At 43.8% G+C, this 23,184-nt stretch overlaps 1 protein-coding gene across 4 annotated transcripts in view; it reads right to left on the bottom strand.

Moving 5' to 3' along the window:
* The window catches only part of ACVR2A (activin A receptor type 2A), a 50,381-nt gene extending 27,838 nt beyond the window's left edge, over positions 1-22,543 (bottom strand). For 2 of the 4 annotated variants that reach the window (XM_015869262.3, XM_015869263.3), the window contains exon 1: positions 21,215-22,543. In XM_015869262.3, the coding sequence (XP_015724748.2) occupies positions 21,215-21,269 (55 nt within the window). In that variant the 5' untranslated portion in view covers positions 21,270-22,543. Of the gene's footprint in view, positions 1-15,511; positions 15,765-21,214 lie in introns of those variants that run through there. The other 2 variants (XM_085552932.1, XM_085552931.1) reach the window with 2 other exon arrangements.
* Between the last annotated feature and the right edge of the window lie 641 nt (positions 22,544-23,184).

Raw genomic sequence — 23,184 nt, 5'->3', positions numbered from 1 at the left:
AGCAAACACCATCATGAGTACTACTGATGGCACGTAACAAGGCAAGTTTAGATACAGTCACGTGAAAGTACTATGAGATTGGAATTCAAAGAAGAGATGACCTTAAAACATGCCCAACATCTGAGTGACACAAAACGCTTTACTTGCTAGTCATCAGTATGCAAAAGTGGCCACTCGACCTTTCAAGTTCAAGCCTCAGTGACTAGCCATGTTGAAGGAGCTCTGCACCCACAGCTGCACACTCACCCTGCTGACTTCTCCCAAAGAACCTTTTGGAGAGGCTATTAACCTTTCAGTTAATTTAAACAAAGAGCTGTGGTTTTCAGAGACCTGAGATGATAGAAAGGCAGCAGAACTAATGGAATGCCTCTCTATGGAGGGAAGCTACAGTTCAAAGAAAAAGATCCTCGTGAAGGCGAGGAACCTTGTAGTTTGATTGCTGGACTGAGGAACCCACATCTGAAGTAAAGGTTCCATGGGAGTGGTTAAGAAAGATGGGATTAAAGAATGGGAATCATGATAACACGAAGTGCTCACTCATACTGGTGACTGCCAGGGGTACAAGGACAGTATCTGAAGCTCTCTGAACTCTTAATCATGAAACAAAAAGCCGACACTACTTTTGCAAGATGCTTCCCTCCTGATGGTCCCTCCCTTCCACTCCAAGAGGAAAAAAGAAAGTCTGTGGTGTCCTGCTCAGGCAGCACCAACATTCCTTAGGGCAAACCTGTGCCAGCAATGACAGTTTGAAGGAACCAACTGATGCTGACAGCACCAACCAGCTTTGCCCAAAATAAAGGTTGTCAACCTCTGTGAATCTCCAGCAATTTCAAGCAAAGAGAAGAGCTGTTTTTCACACTTCTTGACTTCAAGGGAGTGCACTAAAACACAGGCTGATGTTTTCAAGTTCAAACACACCACTCCTGACACCACAAAGGTGCGAGCAGCACAAAACAGAGAAGTCCTCTCATCTACTATCTAACAATTTTGTAGGGGAAAATACGTTGACAGATTCTATAAGCAGTTTAGTTTTTTGAAGTACAGCTTTGGGACTACACTCACCTCATTCAGACATTACTGGTCAAACACTTCTCCCTCTGAACAACACAGAAGTTATCCTAAGCTGATAAAAACATACCCCCCCAAATGACACTGGGCACAGCACTCACAGAAGTTCAAATTGTACAAGATTCAGAGGCTGAAGAACATCGATGGCACCGACACAGAAACACACAGAGAAGGTTTCCAATTCGGACTACCCTCCTCTCCTTGGCACCAACCCTGAAGCAGACATACACACGATAAGTCACTAGAAAATAATCACAGTAGCCGACCTCAAAGGAAAAGCTGTTTCGGCTCAGCCAAGGTTTAAAAAGGAAGTGAGAAAAAGGAACAAACCACAGATAAAAAGGGCAAGGCTTGGCTTCAGGGGTTCCTTCCCACCGCTCCTCCCAAAATACAGGTACTTAGTGCTGCATGTAGGTTTGAATGTCGAAACATAATTCAAAGTAAAACTCAGCTTAGTATCTAGGACTAAAGAAGTCCCCACCTGGGGCCCTGCTGTACCCTGTTTGGTGGCACCACATGTAAGAGCCTGGCTGAGCTCAGGTGAGGCAGCTATGGATGCTTTCCCATGGCTGACAAGCTTGTACCCCTGTTTCCACAAAGCCTTACAACGCTGCTGCTAAAATTAAATAACAAAGCACTTCGCTGGCACCCTGCTCCAGATTAAAGCCTAAATATACCATGTAAGGACATCAGATCTCAGATAGGAAGGTATGACTGGCTCTAAAGGATGATTTTTTTATCACGCTCTTGCTGACAACCAGCAGAATTTCCATCTGAAGGTCTGACTGGGAGTTTCCCAGCAGTGTCCTCAGGTACTTGGAGCCTCAGAGCAAGGAGAAACCTACAGTTTTGCTGCTGGTAAGGGCAGCCCCCAGGTGGGCTATGCTGTGCCGTATGGGGCAGCCTCTCCTCTGATGTCTACGAGGCAAGCATCCACCTTTACATCTGGTTTCACACAGTTGATGCTACAAGTTTCTCTTGTATTTCATTTTTGCTCTCCATTTCAGTACATGGTGTAACAGCAGGCCTGTCCCAGTTCAGCCTTCCTGAAGAGGTTGGCCAGAACTGCAGCAGTACTCGAGATGAAACATTCCCAAAGACTTGCATTGTATCAATATTGTTTTCCTTTGTTAGTCCTTCAGAAGCATTTTAAGGCTGCACACATCACAGCCACATCACATCAGCAGCTCACGTATCTGCTCTAACACAAGGCCACATTTGAAGTACATTTCGAAGTCGTAGTGCAATCAACAAAGCAGATTCTGCCACACAGCCTCACAAAGAGCTGAACTGGCACAAACGAGTGGAAGTAATTCCCTCCTTCAGCCACTAAACTTACATAAACGTCAAACTGCAGCATCGCCCATCTGAGTAAATAGCAATCACCATTAAAACCTTCGTATGATTTTGACTGCTGAACTTTCAACCTAAAGCAAAAAAAAACCCCTAAACCTGCATGACCTCAAACCTTGCTGTATCCATGTCTACTGTATGGCCTTATACTATAAATGTGTATCTGATTTATAAAAAATTCCAAGCCTTTTCTGTATTGACAAGGATTTAAAATTCATATGTTTTTGTCCTAAACTTGATATATATTATATTAAAAATAAAATAAAATAAAATAAAATAAAATAAAATAAAATAAAATAAAATAAAATAAAATAAAATAAAATAAAATAAAATAAAATAAAATATTGGGATCAACTACTTCTCTACCTCTGGCTAAAGTATGGGTTTTCTATCTGCCCCTCTCAGGCTGCCTTACTTTGCTCACTGTTTTAGGCTTGAAATCTGAAGATATCAAAGTTCCCATTCTCACAGCTCAATGCAACTCGCTTTTTTACAGACAAGACCACTGCTGACATGGTAGGGGTGCACCCTTCTTGCTTCCAAGCTCCTCTGAGTGCTCTGTATTTACACCACAAGTACAGGTTCTGAGCACCAAACACAAGAGCCCAGCAGTATCTTAATTACTTTTAACTCCCAACATTTCCTTCCCATGCTCTAAAGATATTAGATTAACCAACAGTGAGAACTGAAGATTTTACTACAGATTATTATGTCCATTTCTATGTAGAATAAATGCAGATTTTTCTATCCACTGATTTATTTATTTATTTATTTATTGCATTATTACTAATTATGAATATGTTGCAAAGAATAAACCTATAAATGAAGTATGCCAAAAACCAAAATCAGGTTCTTAACATCAGGACACTAAGCACTAAAGCTCCATGGTAGTTAAGAGCAAATACATACTACAAGATGTATTGTACACTACAAGGTACTGAAAACATGTTTGCAGGGTTTTAACAACCTCAACGTTTCATAATCAAGGCATCAAATTTCATTCTCATTTAGAACCATACATGGATGCTCAGTACAACTGAAGTGACCAGGAGCCCCTCAGACTGTATGTCTGCAATAAGACTGCTCAAAATCACCCCCAAAAAACAACTGCTGCTGGATTTGTGTTTAGCAATCCACGCATTTGATAGCACAGGATCAAGGTGAGTTTTGGTTCTGTGCACCCTCATGGCACAGAACATACCTGACATGGCACAATAATCCTAAACTGTTTGTACAGGTTTATAGCACGCAAATTAATAATAATAAAAAAGAATTAAAGTGTTCAATTAAGCCAGTTTTGCTTCATTTAACTTAACAAGAAAACCTTAAAAATGCATTTGTAACAAAAATTTACATTAAATTTGTAGCATTCACTTTTCAATATGTTAATTCACAGCATTAAAGTAAATCAGCTGAACTGTATTAAGAAATAGCTCTCAGGGAACAGGAGTGTTCCTGTGAGAGCCCCACACAGCTCTCAGCTACAGAGTACTCACATTTACAATGGCAACTCCGGTTCAGCCAGTCCATCAATTAAGGACTGTTGAAGACTTTTAAAAGAGGGGGAAATTCAGATTTGCTGTGTGAGACCTGTATTCAAATCTTTTATTTTAATTAATTTTCCTCAATCATTATGTCAGCTGCAATCTTCATTTCAGCAACTTTCAGGGAGCTCCTGAGCTGCAGTGACTGCACTGGGTAGCGAGGAGTTTCTGATGTATGCAGTACTGACTTATTAACCAGTTCTTATTACCCATCTATTTGATGGTCTTCAGGAGCAAAACATAATGCGGCCATATTCCCATACTTGGATTTAAGATGAGACTATGGTCTGGAAACAACAACACACACATCACACAAACAGCACCAACACAAATACTGAGAGCACCCCATGGCAACAACAAATGTTGTAATAAAAAAGAAATCCCATCTCCTTTAATACTTCAAGGAAATACCCCAAATCTCCTACTGACCATCCATCAAATAACTAATCGTTAACAGGATTCGCTTAAATCTTGCCCATAAAACACAGCACGTCTTCAAATAGAACCCATACAATCTTCACTCTATAAGTCAGCAAAACAAAACAATGAACCAACCAGGAAATCTGATTATCCAAATGCTGAAAAATCATTCCCAGCTCCGCTCATGCACAAGTGAAGCACTGATCATCCCCCTAAGCAGTGGAACACCAAAGCAGCCCTTGGAGAGAGAACCCTGGGGTAGCAGAATAACACAGATATTAATGGAACACCAGTATCAGACCTGACAGAAACACAGAGAACTGCTGCAAGAAGACGGGAGAACTTAGAGAACAGAAGTAGCCACCTATTCTTCATTATCTATCCAACAGAAGGGGAAAAAGCATACTTAGAATGCTAGCCTGACTCACTCTGGATGAATTTCGCTACTATTCTGAATAACATTTGCTGTGTCTGAAATAAGCCAAGTGATAGAATTAAGGCTTTCAAGACAAAAACCATCTGCTTTTGCTGTTTGCTGAAGACATCCAAATATGTAATTTTTACAGTATTCAAACAAAGGTACTCAGTATCTTTCTATATAAACATGCATATATACAAAAACCAGTTGAGATAGTTCCTGGCATTCAAAAAAGGAAGATGATAAATGTAATACAACCAGTTTTAATCAAGATCAAAGCAGCAGGAGAATGCAGACAGACAGTCTAGACTGCTCTACTTCTGAGAGCCTAAGCATATAAAGCAACATCTGCAAAGAACATTAATCACATTTAGTCTACAATCTTATCACCTCCTAAGCAAGCAGAAACAACTTTTACTTAAACATCACATGCTTATATATGACAGGCATTTTTAATTATCTTTAAATTAGATATTTATCACTGATTACAAAGCTATTATACTAACTCTGAAATATGCTAAGGCAATTTTAAATACAGTTGCACAGTCCCCTGGATAAAGGGGGTGGGGGGAGGCACATGACAGATAAATGTTGGTGAAGAGACTTACTGATGGGCAGAACTGTTTCTACACTGTTGGTAGAAAACGGGAATTCACAATATTGAATTCAGTTTCGATTTGCTCATCTGCATTAAAGACTATAACTCAGCAGACAGCAATGAAATTAAGATATTTTCTATATGCTTTTTTTAAGCTAGCTTGGGAAATCAAGTGGGAATATAAACAATCAACTCAGTTTCTTTTTGGTCTCTGTCTATAAGAAAAGATTCGCTTGCTGATAACAATTTCAAGGGGAACTAAAACTCAGAGCAGCGCTGCATACACATCTGTAGCTTATTTACCTGATTTGATCCATATCCCTTAATAAAAAAATAAGCTATTCCTTGCATCCCATAGTTCATTCCGCTTACATCCTGGTTCATTCTCACTTATGATTTTGTATGCTCAGCTAGCAACCATTTAATTTCCTTTATTAAGTGTCTTGCATCAAAGTTTTTCCTTCTGCCAACATTTTCCCATACTCCCTACTCAGATCATCCCTCCATTAAGCCTCATATTTGTCATCAAAAGTGCTAGAAATTCTTATTAGCGCTACCTGAACAACTCCCTTTAATCTTGTATGCCGGTCTACAACTTCATTACGCAGGTTCAAACTTCTGGGAGCCAAACATTATCTTCAACAAGAGCCTGGGAGAGAACTGCCCACAGAAAGCTGGGAAAATGTACATTTTAAACCAGAGGAATAAAGAACCATCACCAATAACTTCTGCATCAAACTCAACTTATTAAACCACCACACATCCCACGGCAAACCTAATGCAGGAATCAATTCAAAACTGATGATTCTTACTTGAAATCACAGTCTGTCATTTCTCAGATAAAAACAGACACTGTCTGTAATCTCCACTTCTTCCAGATCCTCTGAATTTTAAGAGTTACAGTTTCTAATAGTTTTCATGGGAGACATCCCTTCCCATTGCAGATACCTGCTGGTCACGGTGCTGTTTCTTATACTAAATGGACTGTGATTTCTTAGTCCCTCAGTAGCAGCGTTTGCAAATGAAACACAAATACTCTTAAAGGTTTTTTCTGGATCCTCTCCAGCCTGTGTGCTTTGCTTGCAAAGTCAAAGCTTCAACACAGACCTTTCTCATGAATAAACTCCCCAATACCGAGCATCCCAAAGCTCTGCAGTATTACTGTAGAGCTACAGCTCATTTGCTCCTGATCTATTTAAAGAATGCCCTATCTTTAGTCCTACTGACAACAGAATTTTTAATGCTCATTTTAACCTCCTAAATCATGCAGTTTGACTAAAGAATTTTCTGCACACCTGTTGACACTGCCAGCCCTGTCCAAAACAACACAACTCTGACAAACACCCTGAAATGCTGTGCTTTAAGTTCATTGCTTCCCCCGAAGGAGAGACATCCTGCCGATCTGCCCAGGCAAAAGGCATCAAACGAAAGCAGATGAGACTGGAAAATGCAGTGAGCATACGAGAATGTAAAACAAGGCCTTGTTTTATTAAACTTGGCCATCATAGAACCACACCAAAGCAATCTTTTTCCTGGTCACTGGCACCATTTGCCTATCTGATGCATTCCAACACAATATTACAAGTTAATAAAAAACTAAAACAACAAACCCAAAGTATTCAGGTAAAGCAGGAAATTTTAAGTACTGAAAGATGACTGCAGAGACATTCTCAGAGCTTGGCCTATTTATCTTCAAAAACACGGAACGAGTTTTGGCTGTAGAAGTTTGTAACTTTAATGAGATAAACTTGATAGAATAATTAAAACTAGACAGACAGACTACTTTCAGGTGGCACCTAACAAACAAAAATTAGTTTCTATCACACTGCAGATGTATAAAGTTCAATTTCTGGCCATTATTTCTCATGGCAGAATGAAAACATGATAACGTCACTAATATTTGTCCCCAGAAATCTCCCAAGTACTTCAGCCTGTCAAAGGTTCTGAACAGATGCAATAGCTCACCCTTGTCGAGCACAGCACACAGTGATGCATGGATGTGGAGCAGTAACTCCCCCCAAAGCCCATGGCGTTGCTGCCAGACAGCCAATATCACCTGCAGACGTCTGTTTCCCTGGCCATAACACGTTCAAAGCTGTCTCTGCTCCATCCCTCCAACACACAAGCCCCCTTCACTACGGGAACTGCAGCTCCCTTCAGACCACAAGCTTTGCCACTCAGGAAGATTCTTTGCCCTACCAATTTACAGACACCTGGTGAAAGGCATGTTTCTTTCCTACCTAAGGAGCTTGCCATGAGACAACTACACAGAGCTCGTTAAAAAAAACCTCACAGATGCTATTTTGTATTACAAATCCACTTTGCAAAGCTATCTTTGGTCAATAGTAAGAACTACTTTTTTGGTGAGAGGAACAAGGAATTAACCACGAGCTCTAAAAGAAATCGCATCACAGCTATACAAAGGAAATCCAGGTTTTAGTACTTCTTACCCAAAGCCTTTAGGTGAAAGTACTGCATTTCCACTAGAAGTTAGTTCATCTTCTAAATTTAGATTACAATTAAGAAAATGACATCTATTGACCTGGAATTCTGAAGGCACTTTAGGAGATGATTATAACCTTATTCCTCTTATCAAGCACCCAATGAAAGCCACAACACGGACATGGGTACTACAATAAAGAGCTTGGCACTCTTCAGCTGGCTTAAATTTGACAACTAGAACTCCAAATTCTACACCAAGAGAAGTTTCAAGAAGGCTTCCCTGAACATGTTCTCCATACATGCTCTCCATGCTCAAAGGCAGCAGTACCAAACTCCTGTGTATGAGATGACAGTGATGACGAGAGGTTATTCCTGGGAGCAACTAGCACAAAGGTCTCCAACAACACTCATAAGAGATTAGCAGAATATCAGACACTTCTTGAAGGAGAGAAAAAAGACAGTTTTGAAGTTACTTTGAATAGAGGGTTAAAAAATTAGTTTAAACGATATATCTGCCTATTAACGCATCCTTGTAGGAAGCACAAATTCATCGGTACATCCTCTATCTTTAAACCATAGAAGAATGCCAGTTTCTCACCAAATTCCTTAAAAATATCACTCTATCCACTGTCGGTGGAGGTGAATAAATAGCTCTTTATGGACTGAGTTAATATGAAGTAATTACCCAGAGTTTCTGATTCCACAGCATTTTGGAAAATAAGCCTAGCTGAGCCTGCCCTGTGTCAGCTACGGCTTTGACAAAGCCAGCAACAGAGCTTCTTCCTAAATACCTACATCAAGACTTACACCCAGTATGCAGGACTGTATTACTATATATAAGCTGGTTTTAATCTACTTTACTCAAAAATATTGGCAATGAAGTAGCAGCAGGAGGCTCAACACGTTAAAACAACTTAGAAAGAACTCAGGATAGTCACTGTGGATTACTCTGTATCATTTCCAAAGTGAGTATAATAAGAGAGCACAGAGCAAGCAGCATGTGATACTGAATATGCTGACACTGCTTCAAACATGTGAGTCTGGAGAGAACTCAGACATTAACCCTGCCTGGGATCGATAACACGCTCATGGGACAGATTCACTGAGCAGCACTTCCATGAGCCACCAGCACAGCTCTCTGCATCCAGCGCTGGCCTTACTCCTTACCCTCACATCCTACCGAACACACCTTTCCAACCACACAGAAGAAACAACTGTAGCCACAACTACCACGAGGGCTACAGTTTAACTATTTGAACACACATGGTAAATGGAAGCAGAGTGAACTTTGCACCAGCTTCTAACTGCTGACTCACATCCCTCCCTGGGCAGGACACCTCTCCCTGCTGGCACAGGGCAGCAGCCATGCATGGCCAGGCAGGAAGTGAATGCAGATCTCCAGCACAAGGAGAATTGCTTTAGTGTTGGCCTCCCAGAGACATATGTGTTCGGTGATTCCTCAGCGTAAACACTCACGCTAGAGCCATGCTCTGTTTGGAAGAGATGAGAAAGCTTTCTGTAACAAACAGGAGTCATTTTTCATGACATGTTATAAAGCATTTTAATACTGAAGCGGGAGCTCAGATTAAGAACGCATGGCAGAAAAAACAGCAGGTCTTCCAGATTTGCAGCATAAATATTCTTTGGAGGAGAATGTTTCATAAAAAATATCAGACAACATTAACCATAGGATCAACTAAAGGCTCTTGGCAGGAGGCTGCAGTGACTGGGGATTATTTGACTTGGAGGTTCCACCAGATCACACTTTAGCACCTCGGACAAACTATTCTCCATGAATTTGTCCATTTCTGAGGCCACTCTTTATTTCCACTGGTTCTGAAGTGAGTCCCACAGTTTAATTGTGTGGTTAATAAATATATCTTTTGAAAAAACAAACAAACATCGAATGCTTTGCTAGAGCTGATATGAAGCAGACAGCCAGCAGGCCAAATAGGAATGAAGAACAAGCTATGTAGGTACTTGTCCCAAAGCAGCCCTAAATGCAGTTCTGTAGATATCATGTTTCAAGTTGTTTACATTTAATTTAGATTAAGTTCTACATATGTATACACAAAGTTCTATTCCTAGTTATTAAAAACATTGTAAGAGAACACATTTCTTTCATAGCAAAATATCAGCTCTGTGGTACTATGGGGCAGGATGACGACGTATTCCTAGGGCTGTATTTTCTTTGAAAGAGCCAGTAACCCCTATTACATTGATGCTTACTGTAAGAGAACAACACTTCCAAAGCTGTGTTTGGAGTACCTCTGAGAAAGGGGAGTCATAAACAGTAGTTTAAGGGCTTATACTGCCAGATGTTCTTTGATGGAGGAGTTCTGCTCAGGCAGAAACAGGTGTTTCTCTTGTCACAAGCAAGGAATTCATTCAGCAATAAATTCTCCTGGCAGGCCAGAAGAACATCAAAGCTTCACAATTACCAAAAAGAAAAAGGTTATGAGAGAACTCTCACGTTGTGGCTGCTCAAGCTGTTTCTGCCACAGTAATGGAAGAGCACTAGTGAGACAGCTTTCTGTGCACTTAAGATCAACAGGAGAGCAGCCTTCCTGAATGAGAAGAAAAACAGCCTCTTATTTTTGTTTTACAGGCCGGTTACGTACAGCTCATCGGCACAGCCAACAGACACTTAGTAAAGCAGTCACTGAAGGAAAGCAGCACAACTCTACTGGGCAGGAACAGCCAGACACTGACAGCCAGACACCGACATCCACCTTCATCTTGGATGTAACATTGTATAGTTCAGGTAGATGTAACGTTGTAACAGCCTTGTTTCTTCTCTGACACTGTTTCTTTGACCATCTACACAGAGATACAGAGATTGCAGCTGGAGGTCAGAAAACTCCCAGCCTTGTCCGTTCCTGTTCACGCTCAGACTACAGATGCCTCAGGCTGAGAAGTGACACGAGGAAACAGAGTAGCTTATGACAGCAGTTTTGGAGCCCCCCCCCAAAAAAGAGCTGTACCTCTTATTCAGTTCCTACCTCACTGTTAGCAGCAACCTTGAGATATGAAGTCACTTTTATCACCCATATCTTCAGTTCTGGTTCTGGGGATGGCAGCCTCCAGCTGTAGCTGTCTGTAACGTGCTCTCTGGAAACACAGGAACTCTGCCTCCTACTGTCTATGAAAAACCCATTAGTGCAATGGGAGAGAGCAGCCTAACTGCATGAAGAGAACTGCATTAGTACACTCCTGCTCAACCACATTCAAACCTCTTGTGTCCAAACAAAGCAGCAGGTGGCCCTGTGACAACAGGTGTGTGCTGAGGTCCTTAGAACCCCCCAAATAAGAAACTGGTTCTTTTAAAGATCCATTAACAAAGATCATTTTGCCTTTTTTTCCCTTTAACAATTACACATATAGAACCATCCATTCCACTCTGCTTTCTCCCTATGTAATTCATTTCCGAGGTCAAGTTACCCAGGCACTGCCAGCCCTCACGCCACCCATCTCCTCCCATGCTCCTTTCTTCTATCGCAGCTTCATCCTTATTCAATACAGCCTGCAGAAAGCCACTCACGAGTGCTCCAAGTCACTTCTGCTGGTCTAGCAAGTAGGATCAGCTCAGCACAACATCAGACAGCAATGAGGGCTGGAGCGAGAGGGCAGAACCAACAGTGAAGTGTAATTCCCAAAAAGCAGCTGTGTGGGTGAGGGAGAGGACACAGAGAAGGGAACTGTCACCCTCTCAGTCTTTCAATTTTTCTTCCGTGTTCTACATAAATCAAAGTTGACAGAACTACAAGACACCAACACTGAAAGTACTTATGATGTAACAGTTTTCATTATGTATAATTTGTAAAGTCTTGACGCTGTGTCAAACAGAGAAGCTAGCTTAAAGCTAGAAATGTAATTTTAAAGTGCCATACAATAGAAATTAAATAATGACACTTCAAAGATGCCTGAGTAAAGAAAAGACTTAAAACTACTCATCAAATGTAACTTTTTACCATACAAAGAACCAGGGACTTTGCAGAAGGAGGAAAAAACTGACTTTGATGAAAGAAGGCCAAATGAGTCTGACTGGCTGCAGTAAGTGATACTGGCTGTCAGCACCAGCAGCCAGAGCAACCAAAATAAGCCTTTTGGACAAGCAGAGCTAATTAGCTGTTTTATGAAGCTGGCTGAACTACTGTAGGAGCAATTAAAAAGCATCCACTTCGTTGGCTTACTTTTGAAATTTTATCCCATGACTGAACTTCTGTTTCAAAATGACTTTTTCTCCTTGAATGTCCCACCTAAAGGTGACATGGCTGTGCTGTGCCTGACATCAAGATGTTATCTGCAACAAAGGTTCTGCAGCTCAGCAGTGACATTTCAAGAGCTCTATCAAAGCCCACAATTTGCTGCATGGTGAGTGTGCCAGGCCATGCCTGAATAACGGCTTTCTTAAACAAGCACTGAGGTTGCAAACAAGCTTCTCTTTGCCAAGTGTTAAACTCACTTTGGCTATGAACAAAAAGTGAGGAGAGCTTACAGTTCAGACAACTAAGTGAGGCTCCTCTGGAGCACACAATGTCAGCACAGAAATACCCTGGAAGTCCAAAAAAGCCAATTTCACACACAAATTTTTTACTCTTATATGAAGAAGTGGTGACTTGGCCTCTTCTCTGACGCACTACAGAGTGCTACCGCTGTGCACATCGGATTTTAACAGCCTGAGCTGACACACTGCACATAACTTGTCGACAGAAGCCTCATACTCTGACCACAACGATCATGACAAAGTGAAAAATACAATTTGGTTTTCTGCACAGATACCATTCCTTGTCTTTGATGTGAACGAAGAAGCTTCCAACGCTAACCCTGAATGTGAACATGCTCTATAGCTGAATCCTCATGACAGCCTGTTAGAAGATGTTTCTCCTTTGGATAAGCCATAGATGATTCTCGTGAACATAACAGTTCCTCATTTGATGAGCAAGATTACGGATTTAAGATTTTTAAATTATTTTCATTTTAAATATTTATTGTCTTGCAAATCCTATAATTCCCAGTCTCTGTGCAGACACCCTCAGAAGCCCAGTGGCTCTGTGAAGGGATGCTGGGGGAGAACTGAAGTTTCTGCCCTCACACACTCAGGTGGGACACAATAAGGCCAAGGGAAACTGGGCAGTGGAGAGAAGGGTTGGCAAGCAAACAGCTTGTGGTTTTAAATAGTCATCTTGCATGTTAATCACTGGTTCAAATCTTAGTATGTATCAACTAATTAAGATATCACTACTGTTCCACATGGCAAGGTCAGGATGGGTTCTTTTTTCCCCCTCCTACACTTTGTATGAGCCACAACTGTAGCTAAACCAAAGGAAATCAGACCATAAGATTTTTTGAGGCCTTTTAAGACAACCTCTGTGACAGGCTTTGAGTTGAAGGTAGTACAGCAGTATCATACCCAGGGAGAATTCATAAAGCAGACTCTCACGTTAAACTTAAAGCAACGTACAAGAAACCCCCACCAATATTTTAACAGGGGTTTCGTCCCTTGAAATAGCCTTATGAGCAAATGAGAAACAGATCATTAGTTCATTTTTAATAAGAGTGCACAACTGATTGCAACTTGAAACTACAACTTTCACAGCCTTCATTTTTTTTTCAGCTCGGAAACATTAAAATATTTAAAGAAAACTTCTCCCTCCCGTAATTGCTCTGAGCTGCAGAGAACTCTCTGTACCATCTACTGACAAACACTACCAAAGATTGCTAAAATTAACAGTTACTGCCAAAGTTTAATTTTGTCTCATACACTTAACAACATAATGGAACAACCAAATTAAACCACTGCCCTGTTTATGTGGATCTTTCCCAGAATTCCTAGAAAGTTTTTCACGTTAAAAAGTCTGATAAAATGATTCGTTATATTTTAAAATGGCTTTTAAAAACCAGATGAAATTTCAACTTACGCGCTGATATTGAAACCTAAGCACTAAATACAACCAGCCGAATAAAGAACTCTGTGGTCATTTAGGCAGTATTTAAAGACTTGATGTTGGTGTTAACCAGGTGAATTAAGAACTCGGGACCTGAAAGACCTCAGGCCATAATATTGCAGCTTCACCTACAAAACAGACTCCTGATCACCAGTTTGTAAGCCACCAAAAGGAAGGAAACTTAAAATCAGCTTCACAAGATAATAAAGGTCAAGACACAACTAGCATGTGCTCACAATAGCACCCAGATATCACCCCGAGCAGGACGTGCAGCCCTGCAAGCACCCCCAGCACCCACCCTGCTTGAGGCCTTTATCAGTGGCTGCATGAGGAGCTGCAAAGCACATCACCAGGGCTGCAGACACCACTAAAGCTGGGGGTGCTCAGTGGCACAGGATGGAGGCAGAACATCAGGAGTGTCATGAAATGCAAAAAGGACAAAAGCCTGAGCCCTGGGACAGGGCACCTTCTGCAGCATCACAAGCAGGCACAGACCAGGAGGCCTTGTGTGCTGCTCTGAGCACAACACGGGAGATGACCTCCGAGGAGAACAAAAATAAAGCCATGCTCCTATGAGTTCACAAAGTAATTTCAAGCAGAAAGCTACTCCTTCCATTCAGGGCCTTCACTATGAAATTGTATGAAAAAAACAACTCTAAGAAGTAGACTGCAAGACTATGGCAACGTGGAGAAAATACAGAAACAAAACTGCTAAGTATTTTGACCACCTCTCCCCTGCTCCACGTCCAGAAGGGAGAGCTGTACCCATCCAACTCAGAGCTCCACCTGTCAAAGGAACTACTTCACTTGAGTTTAAAAGCAAAAAGAAAAGATCGGCAATACAGACTGCTATTTCCATTTGAAAAATTCTACAGACATTCTCTGAAAATGCAAAGTTTCAATGGAACTGGATGCCTTACATAACTCTTCAGGTGTTAGCTTCCAGCAGCATCTCAGCTAAGAATTAAAACAGCACAATGTAAGTCATTTTCTGTCATCCTTATTGAGGCTGTGACATTTTCTCAGCAGTGAAACAGCCTCATGTGGGAACACAACCAAACTAGATTAGAGAGCAATACCTCCCCTTTGTAACACAAAATACAATGTCCATTTTCTTCATTTCAGCTCAGCTGATGACCATCTCAAAGAAAGGGAAACAGAACAACCAGAAACAGTCTCCTGAATAACTCCAGCTCACACTCAGCGTTCATAAAACACTGATTCTTCCCATTGATGGTGCCCTTCAGTCAGCTGAACTCACTCCCCACAGACAGCGCTGCCCTGTGCAATAAAACACCTGGAAGCCAAGATGCTGTATTATGGATTTTTTCTACATGTCCATGAAGATCATATGGGTTTTTTTTCCACAATTACATTATGGCTTCAGCCTCATTACAGCTTCATATAAATCCTTAACATCGAAAATAGAAATTACACCTTAACAAAACAAGGAAGGTGGCATTCAGCTACTTCAGTTACCTCAACAGCGTGCAGTCTTCTTTCCATCTAAAGGTGCCTCAGCATCACGTGAAGGCCAAGCCGGTGGAGTTTAATAGTTGTGAGCAAATCTTCACAGTAAATAACACTGAGATTAATTATTAGTTTTGGACTGACTGAATCCTGATTGAAACCAATGACCTTGCACCGATTTAACCAGACACACCAGCAGAATGCAGTATTTTTACATGGAACTTTTAGAACACAGCAATACTTCACTTACCCTCACAACGAACAAAACACAGGGCAGTCAATGTATGTAGCATTCCTGTTCTTCCTCTGCTACTTTATGAAGTCACCAAGATTTCAGGTTACGCAGCTGCCACTCAGACCTCTCCTGGCACCAACACAACTTTAATTATGCCACTTGCTTGTTCTCTCCACGACAGCTTCTACTGAAAGCAGTGACAGCATAGCTCACCAACAAAGGCAGAGTTAAAGGCTACCACTCTGCTCATCCTTCTTCAACCGAGAGTCTGAAAACGGGGATTAATTGAGAAGAAGTGTGGAATAGAAGTTAATAAAGAAAAGATAGAAGGCACATGCTTTCCCCAAGCTCTATAATGCAATTCAGCTTCCTGTGGCAGCACCTACCCAGAGGTGTGTACCGAGGAGCACATCGTGCCTCCAATACTGAGGCTCTGCAGATCCCACCCCATTAGCAATACTGGGTTACCTCAAACTGCTCCTGGCTGCAGCAACAGGTAGACTTCCCACATTTCCAAGTGTTTTTCAAGTACCTCTTAACCACATAACCAAAGCTTTATGTCTCCAGTTAGTAAGCGAATTGCCTTTCTCTTTTCCTGGCCAGACCGCTTGCTTCCAGTCACACTTCCAACCAACAAATGCAGAACAATCAACTGTCCTGATTTTCTTCCCATAAGGAGCTCTTTCACTGTGGAATTAGGAAGGAACGGTGCCTCCACAGCAATTAGTGCAGCAGATCTGTGCTCTGCTCTCTTCCCTCCAATAATTCAAGCATTTGGTGCATCTCACATATGTTTGGGAGCCCCAGCCACACAGACACGGCTGCAAACAACGTGGCAGTAAATATTCAGTCTCTGTGGCACCGCAGTTGCAAACTGTTTCTAAGAAAAACCCTCCACCGCCACGCAGACATTGCAGAGGAGAGAAGAGAAGAGATGCCACATGAAGTCAGTGGCATTCAGAAACACTTCAATTTCCATATGGAAATAGCAGGAAATAGGATGTGCTGAATTTCAAGCACCAAGGCAACAAAAACACATTAAGATTTAATCACACAAGAACTTGGCTGTAAAATTTGTAATTTTCTTGATCTTTTTAAAGAGTTCTCATTTTTAGGAACATCAGACAGCTAACAGACCATGCATTCCACCAACCAGCTAAGGCAGACATTTGCATTAATCTGCTTTCTGTTAATTAAGCGGTGGAAACGCATCTCCCCTTCACCAAGAAATCTCTTCTGCAATCAAGTTCCTTGTCAGCCTCTATCTTTGCACAGCCCGTGTTATAGCAGCTATTCTCTAAACGATTCCCAAGGATAAATACTGTGGACTTGGCACGTCTCTGAATCACAGCTCTGCAAAAGTCAAACTTCTGCACGCTGCATCCATCTCATTCCTTCGTGTATGAGGAAAATGTTAATACCATCTTTTAAGATACTGGAATCATAAGTATAACATTATAACGATGATTTGTGAGAGAGCTGAATTCCAACTTTAAGGAGAAATAAGCTATGGGAACTGAAGCCCTGCCAAAAACATGAGTGTAAAATGTAAAGGCTGCAGAAGGTAGAATAGCTACGAATGAAAACCATTGGACTTGCTGCTGTTTTTCCCCTCTGTAAAGCCAGCTTAGGATCTGTTCAAAACAAACATCTCAAGTTAGACATAAAAAAGGTAATTTTCTATATTCTCATTTGCAAACTGACAGATCCCATCACCAAAATGCTTCTGCTGCCAAATTCCAGCAAGGTGGAGAAAACAGAAAAGTCATTTCAAATGCTGTCCATTAAAACCAGATGAAAACTATTATTCACAATAGCAGCAATTACTTCCTTGCATTCCATGCAACAGCAGTTTTTCCCCTCACACAGAACCCCCCGCACTATACACCATCCAGCATTTGGAGAACAACTTGCTTTTTAATAAATCCAAGACAGAGACACCTCTTGAAACATCTGCCAGGCAGAGCCAGCTCAAACCACAGCTGTATGTTCAGCATTAGCACAATCACAGATATTTTGTCATAACCCACAAGGACTTACAGTCAGTACGATGTTCAATATTAGCAGATTATAGGGCGTTGATTACAGACCAAAATTCTGCTAATAACATTATAGTATCAACCTGGAGCCACAATACCTTAGTACTGTCTTACTGTCTAAGTGTCTGGGGAAAATAAACCCCCCTAATAACAGTTGGTGTGAGACAGAAAGAAGAAATAAATATAAAAAAATCAAACCATTCCCCAGGCTGTGGAAATACCTACAGCATTATCTTTGAATCATTTCTTCTGGCTAAATGACTCGACTCCCAAAAAGGCTTAAGAATGATCCAACATTAGGGGGAAAAAGACAGGATGCAGACCTTCCTGATGTGCTTGCTTTGGTTGAAGTGATTCTTAGCATGAAGCGTGCAACAAATTCAGGTCTTGTTCCCTGCTGGAAACTCAAAGCTGGAGAACTACTCTGCTGCCAACCTCCCAGGTACAGAGAAAGAACTGATAACTCGGAAGAAAGGAAATGATCATTTGGGAGATACCATTAGGAATTTAAAGCTGCAGCTTCCGCAATAGAAGACTTTGGTTAAATAGAAGCCACTGCTTCAACATCTCCCAACACTCCCAGCTGCACGGGCTGCGTGCTCGGAAACAGCACAGAGAGCAGTGAAGGCGTACAATGTATTCCTGAAAGTTCATAATGAGTAACTCGGTAATGACGAAGGGAAGGACACAGAAACACTTCCTTGGGGGTGGGGAGAACAGAGATAGCATCTGAAGGGAAGTGTTCCTTGATGAACGTGCTGGTTTATTCACTTTATTAAGCTTGCTTACAATGAGCAGAGGCACGGGAAGCGTACTCTACTGTTCAGAAGGACTTAATTATCATTTCAGGATCCTTGGCTCTTTATTCAGGCAAACACCTCCATGGACTAACACACACGGAGGGTATGAGAGAGACGGTGCTCAGGGAACTAAACATGACTGCACAGGGGCACTTTGAAGTTTAGCTCCTGCACGTTCAACTCATTCTCTTGGATGAGTATAAATGGGTGCAAATCCATACCCACTTTTATCCAGCCATCCAAACTGCTGTGAAGGTCGGTACCATAACACAGAAACTCTTATTTAAATATCACAGTCAAAAAGTGGAAATATTCCCACGTTCTTAGCAAAGACTGATAGATTGAACTCACTGGCAATTCCTACACCTCTGAAGGAAGCTCCCAGCATTCTGTACAGCAGTTCAGAGATATTAAATAAAACGCCTTCATGCTGAAGCCCACTTCCACACCCATGGCACAGAACAAACCATTTTCACCTAGTTAAAGAACAATAGCATTAATGGGCCACGTAAGCAACTTTGGAAAATAGCTGCACAAAGGACACTGCAAATAAATAAAGGCAGAAACCCAACACCCCCGCATGCACACATACATACATACATACAAGCACAGAGCCCAGCAGCTGGAGAGTGGAACCAGTCGCCTTTACACCTGAACTCCTGCATTTCTTCAGCCACTGCCAATATTCTGGAATAAACAATTGAAGGAAGGTTCCTCCCCCCACCCCCCACTCTGTTCTCCGTTGAAAAACTGTAAAGGAAGCTTATTCTTTTGACCATGATGTGAGAATGGACTGATCAATAGGAGTTTGAACCTGAGCGAGCGCCAGCGATCAGAAGGAACGCTGCTCATCAAAGCGCTGTGCTTCATGCTGGAAGCTCACAGAATCGGATGGTTCCGAGTGTAAAAACAAAACCTTCTCTTCATATTTATACCCACACCAGGTCTGCAGAAGCTCCACTACTCCAAGCAGTAGAGCAGAAAATAGTTTAATGTGTGTTAAATACCAGGATACTTCATGTGGAATACAGGAATAACCACCACAACGATGCTCTTAATATTTGAACCGCTGTCCAAGTCACAGCCAACCTTCCGATCCCTTAGCGAGGATTATTCCTACCTTTACAGGGAGGAGAAATATTTGTTTCACCGACACCACCGTGACTAAGAAATGGAGAAGATGGGTCAGGTTTTGCTACTTAACGGCTCTTTTTAATGAACGCTAGATAACAAGGTCGCTGTTCTGAGCTCCAAGCAGAGGGAGCTCGATAGAAAGAAGGACGTGGAGGTGAGAGACAGGCAGGAGAGGAGGAACAGATGGCACCACGGCTTCAGAAACGGACAGAGGGCTGGAAAAGTTTCCCCGCAGAAGATATTCCTGAATGGAGAGGAATGTGGTTCCACGAGTTCTTCCAAAAGAAGCTATCAGGGAAAGATGAAAGGCAGCTTCCAGGGCAGGACAAAATCACTACAAGAAATCGCCTGCTGTTTCGCAATAGGAATAAATGGCGTACTCTAATCTGAAGAAAAATAACCCAAAAAACCACTCCCATCTCTCCCTAACCTGCCCTGCTATTTGTCTGCTTAAAACAGAAAGAGTTTTTTTTTCAGTTTCTCCCTGGCAGAGATCGCCATTTCACAGCACATTTAGCCCACACGGAACTGATCAATAACACTACAGACACAAGACTAGACTATCCATTTACTAACCACAAGAAAATGTGCCGTTCAGCAAAATCCCTCGCATCCTAAGGCTGAAGTTTTCAAAGGCATCATCGCTCTGCAGATCTCATTACCGCCCTGGAGCAGTCCCGCACAAAGCCAGCCGGCCTTCAGGATGAGCAACAAGTGTGTCCCTGCACTGCACAGAACAGAGCCCAAAAGTGCATCGAAACACACACACAGGGCTGCACACACATTCAGCACGTGAGCAGGAAGGGTCAGGCTCGACACACGAGTGTTACACAGCTCTGCAGGTTTCAGGTGCAGCTGGTGGCAGCAGCTCTCCAGCCACCGGTTGCTCCATCACCATTTCCCTCCCAGCCCAAAGGATGGAGCCTCTCACACCGCTCGTCTCTGAGGTCTGAGAGCCGCAGCACGACCGCCGGGTTTCAGGTGCTAAGAAAGTGAAAAACCGAACAGCAAAACACGAAACCCAACAGCTGAACACAAATCACTGTTCGGAAATGGAAAGTCTGGCTTTTCGGGCTGTTTCGGTGCACGCACAGATACGTGCTCAGCCCTCGCTATCGGTGCGGGATGAGCTCATGCTTTCACAACAGCAATTATTCCCAACTAATGAAGCATTAATGAAGGTTGCCATCCACCGCTGGACGCTTCCAGAGCCCTAAATTAAGTTCGGAATATTTCACAGCTTGGTAAATAATCCACTGGAGCAAACACGAGGCCGGGAACTGCCCAGAAGTGAACGAGGTGGGCACAGCCCCGGGTGGGACCCACATGAGCACTATGAGCACTGCACGTACCTGAAAGAGTTGTGCACCGGGGAATCACAGTGAGAACAGGAATCTTTCATTGCCATCCCCAAACGTTCGGCATTTCATAGACTCACTGAACGGCCTGGATAGAAAAGGACCACAAACTGACCCAGCTCCAACCCCCTGCTGTGTGCAGGGTCACCAACCAGCAGCCCAGGCTGCCCAGAGCCACATCCAGCCTGGCCTTGAATGCCTGCAGGGATGGGGCATCCACAGCCTCCTTGGGCAACCTGTGAACAGTGCATCACCACCCTCTGGGTGAAAAACTTCCTCCTGGTATCCAACCTAAACCTCATCTCAAGAAATGACCTCTCGTCCCACCGATACAATCACCTCGTGCTTCCAACAGCTGAGCCCAAAGCAACAAAAGCACGCACTCACCTGAAGAACACGAGATGAGAAAAACAGCGAACGCTAACTTCGTAGCAGCTCCCATTTTCCAATGGCGTTAGAACATTTAAGTGACTTTTAGCATCCAGTTTCTCGGTCCTGCAAGCCGGAAAATCCCCTCTTCTTGCGGAACCGTTATAAAGCGATCTAGAGCAAACTTCTCCGTTGATAGTGTTCACCAAACAGTAAAATCGGGGTCGTTTGGAGACCGACGGTCGCTTCAAAGCGAGAATCCGGGTTCGGGGGGGCTCGAACTATTGTGAGCGGCGTTTCAAAACACACGTGTCATTTGGCTTCTGGACCAAGAGCGGCGGGATTTAATTCACAAAAGTACGCTACGAATCCACGGCAAATAAAGGAAGATTGATTGAAGTCAACGGCGGAGCCGCCGGGTGCGATCCGAGGCGGTGTGTATCGGCGCTCACTCCGTCATGAAGCTCCGTGTTTCCCCGCTCTATGTCCCGGTTCCCGTTATGCAGCGCGGGGCTCCGGGCAGCGCGGCGGCTCCATGGCGGCTCCGGGCAGCGCTCCGACAGTCCGAGCGGCAGCGGGGCTGAGCGCTCCGCTACGGGAAACACGAATTACGATTCCCCCCCTTCTACGACGATTCCTCCCTCTACGATGCTTCCATGCCCCCCCCCCCACCCAGCTCCCCCGAGACTCGGCTTGGTATTTAAACGCAAAATGAAGGGAAAAAAAAATAATAATAAAGAAAATAAAGAGCAAAGCAACGGCAAGGCCAGGCACGGCTCCCGGTGGCTGCGCTCCGCGGGGCCGCTCAGGGCTGCACGGCCGCCCGCAGGGCCCTTCCCTCGGCAGCCCCCGGGGACATCGCCCCGCAACGAGTCTGCTGCTTTTGAGGGAAAAACAAACAAATAAACGCAAAAGAGAAGCAGGACCGACAGGAGAAGGGCCCACAGGAGAAGGGCTGACAAGGAGAAGCCCTCGTGCCGCCCTGAGCTCGCAGCCCTCAGCCCTGAGCTCGCAGCCCTCAGTCCTTATCTCCCGGTCCTTAGCTCTCCTCCCGCCTCACTCCCGTCCCGCTCGGATCTCGGCTGGTCTCTCCCGTCTCCCTTTTGCCGTTGTCAGAGCGGCGGACACCAACTTTGTCCCTCCAGCAGTGCGGTTTGAGGGTTGCCGAGGAGAAAAGGCCGAGCCCGGTTTCGATCTGCGGGCGGTGCTGGTGGTTGGAGCCGTCTCTAAAGTCTCCCGAGTCCAACCTGCAGCTCGGAACGACCCTCCGTACCCTGCTGCTGCCGCTGCTCCCCTGTGGTAATTTCATATCTACCCATTCACTTGTGTGGCGTGGAGAACGGACCCAAGATGGCGGCGCCCGGCCGATTGTTTTTGTTTCCTCTCCTCCTCCCCCTCCCCCCCCTCCCCTCCACACTCACGGCAGCCCGGCAAGACACGCCGTGCGAGAGCGCGCCGCATCGGATTGACAGCCGCGCCGCCCAATCACAACGCGAGGAGCGCCGCTCGGCCCCGCCCCCCTCCAGACCCACCCCGAGGGGGCGGGGCGCGCTCCCCCCTCCCCTCCCCTCCCACCTGCCCGCGTGTGCGCGCGCACGGCTGAGGAGGCGCGCGAGCGGGCTGCGTGCACGCGCCCCGCCTTCCCGCCTCAGGGCGTGGTGCTCGCGCCGCCCTCAGAGCTGCTCTGTGTAACGACTGCGGTGGGAAGCCCTCCTTTATTTAATGCCCCGTTGGTGGCTTTAATAGATGCCCATAGTTTGCATCAGGGACAAAGAAATGCTTGTTTAGGTGTTGAGGACTGATGTGGGGAAGCACAAAGGCCTCAGCGCTGGGATTTAACTTCTGCATTTCAGAAGCAAGAAGCACCAAGTTCTCAATAACTACATCACTAACAATAGATGTGCATTGGAGGGTTACGGTCCAAGTTCCCTTGGTGGGGAGCTGTCGTTACGTGGTGCTACATTGGGTGCTGTGTGCGAGGTAATTCA

This window comes from Coturnix japonica, chromosome 7 (assembly GCF_054131305.1).
Source record: "Coturnix japonica strain WE chromosome 7, WE-NBRP24, whole genome shotgun sequence".
Classification (NCBI taxonomy): Eukaryota; Metazoa; Chordata; class Aves; order Galliformes; family Phasianidae; genus Coturnix; species Coturnix japonica.
This window is presented reverse-complemented; position numbering and strand designations above follow the sequence as displayed.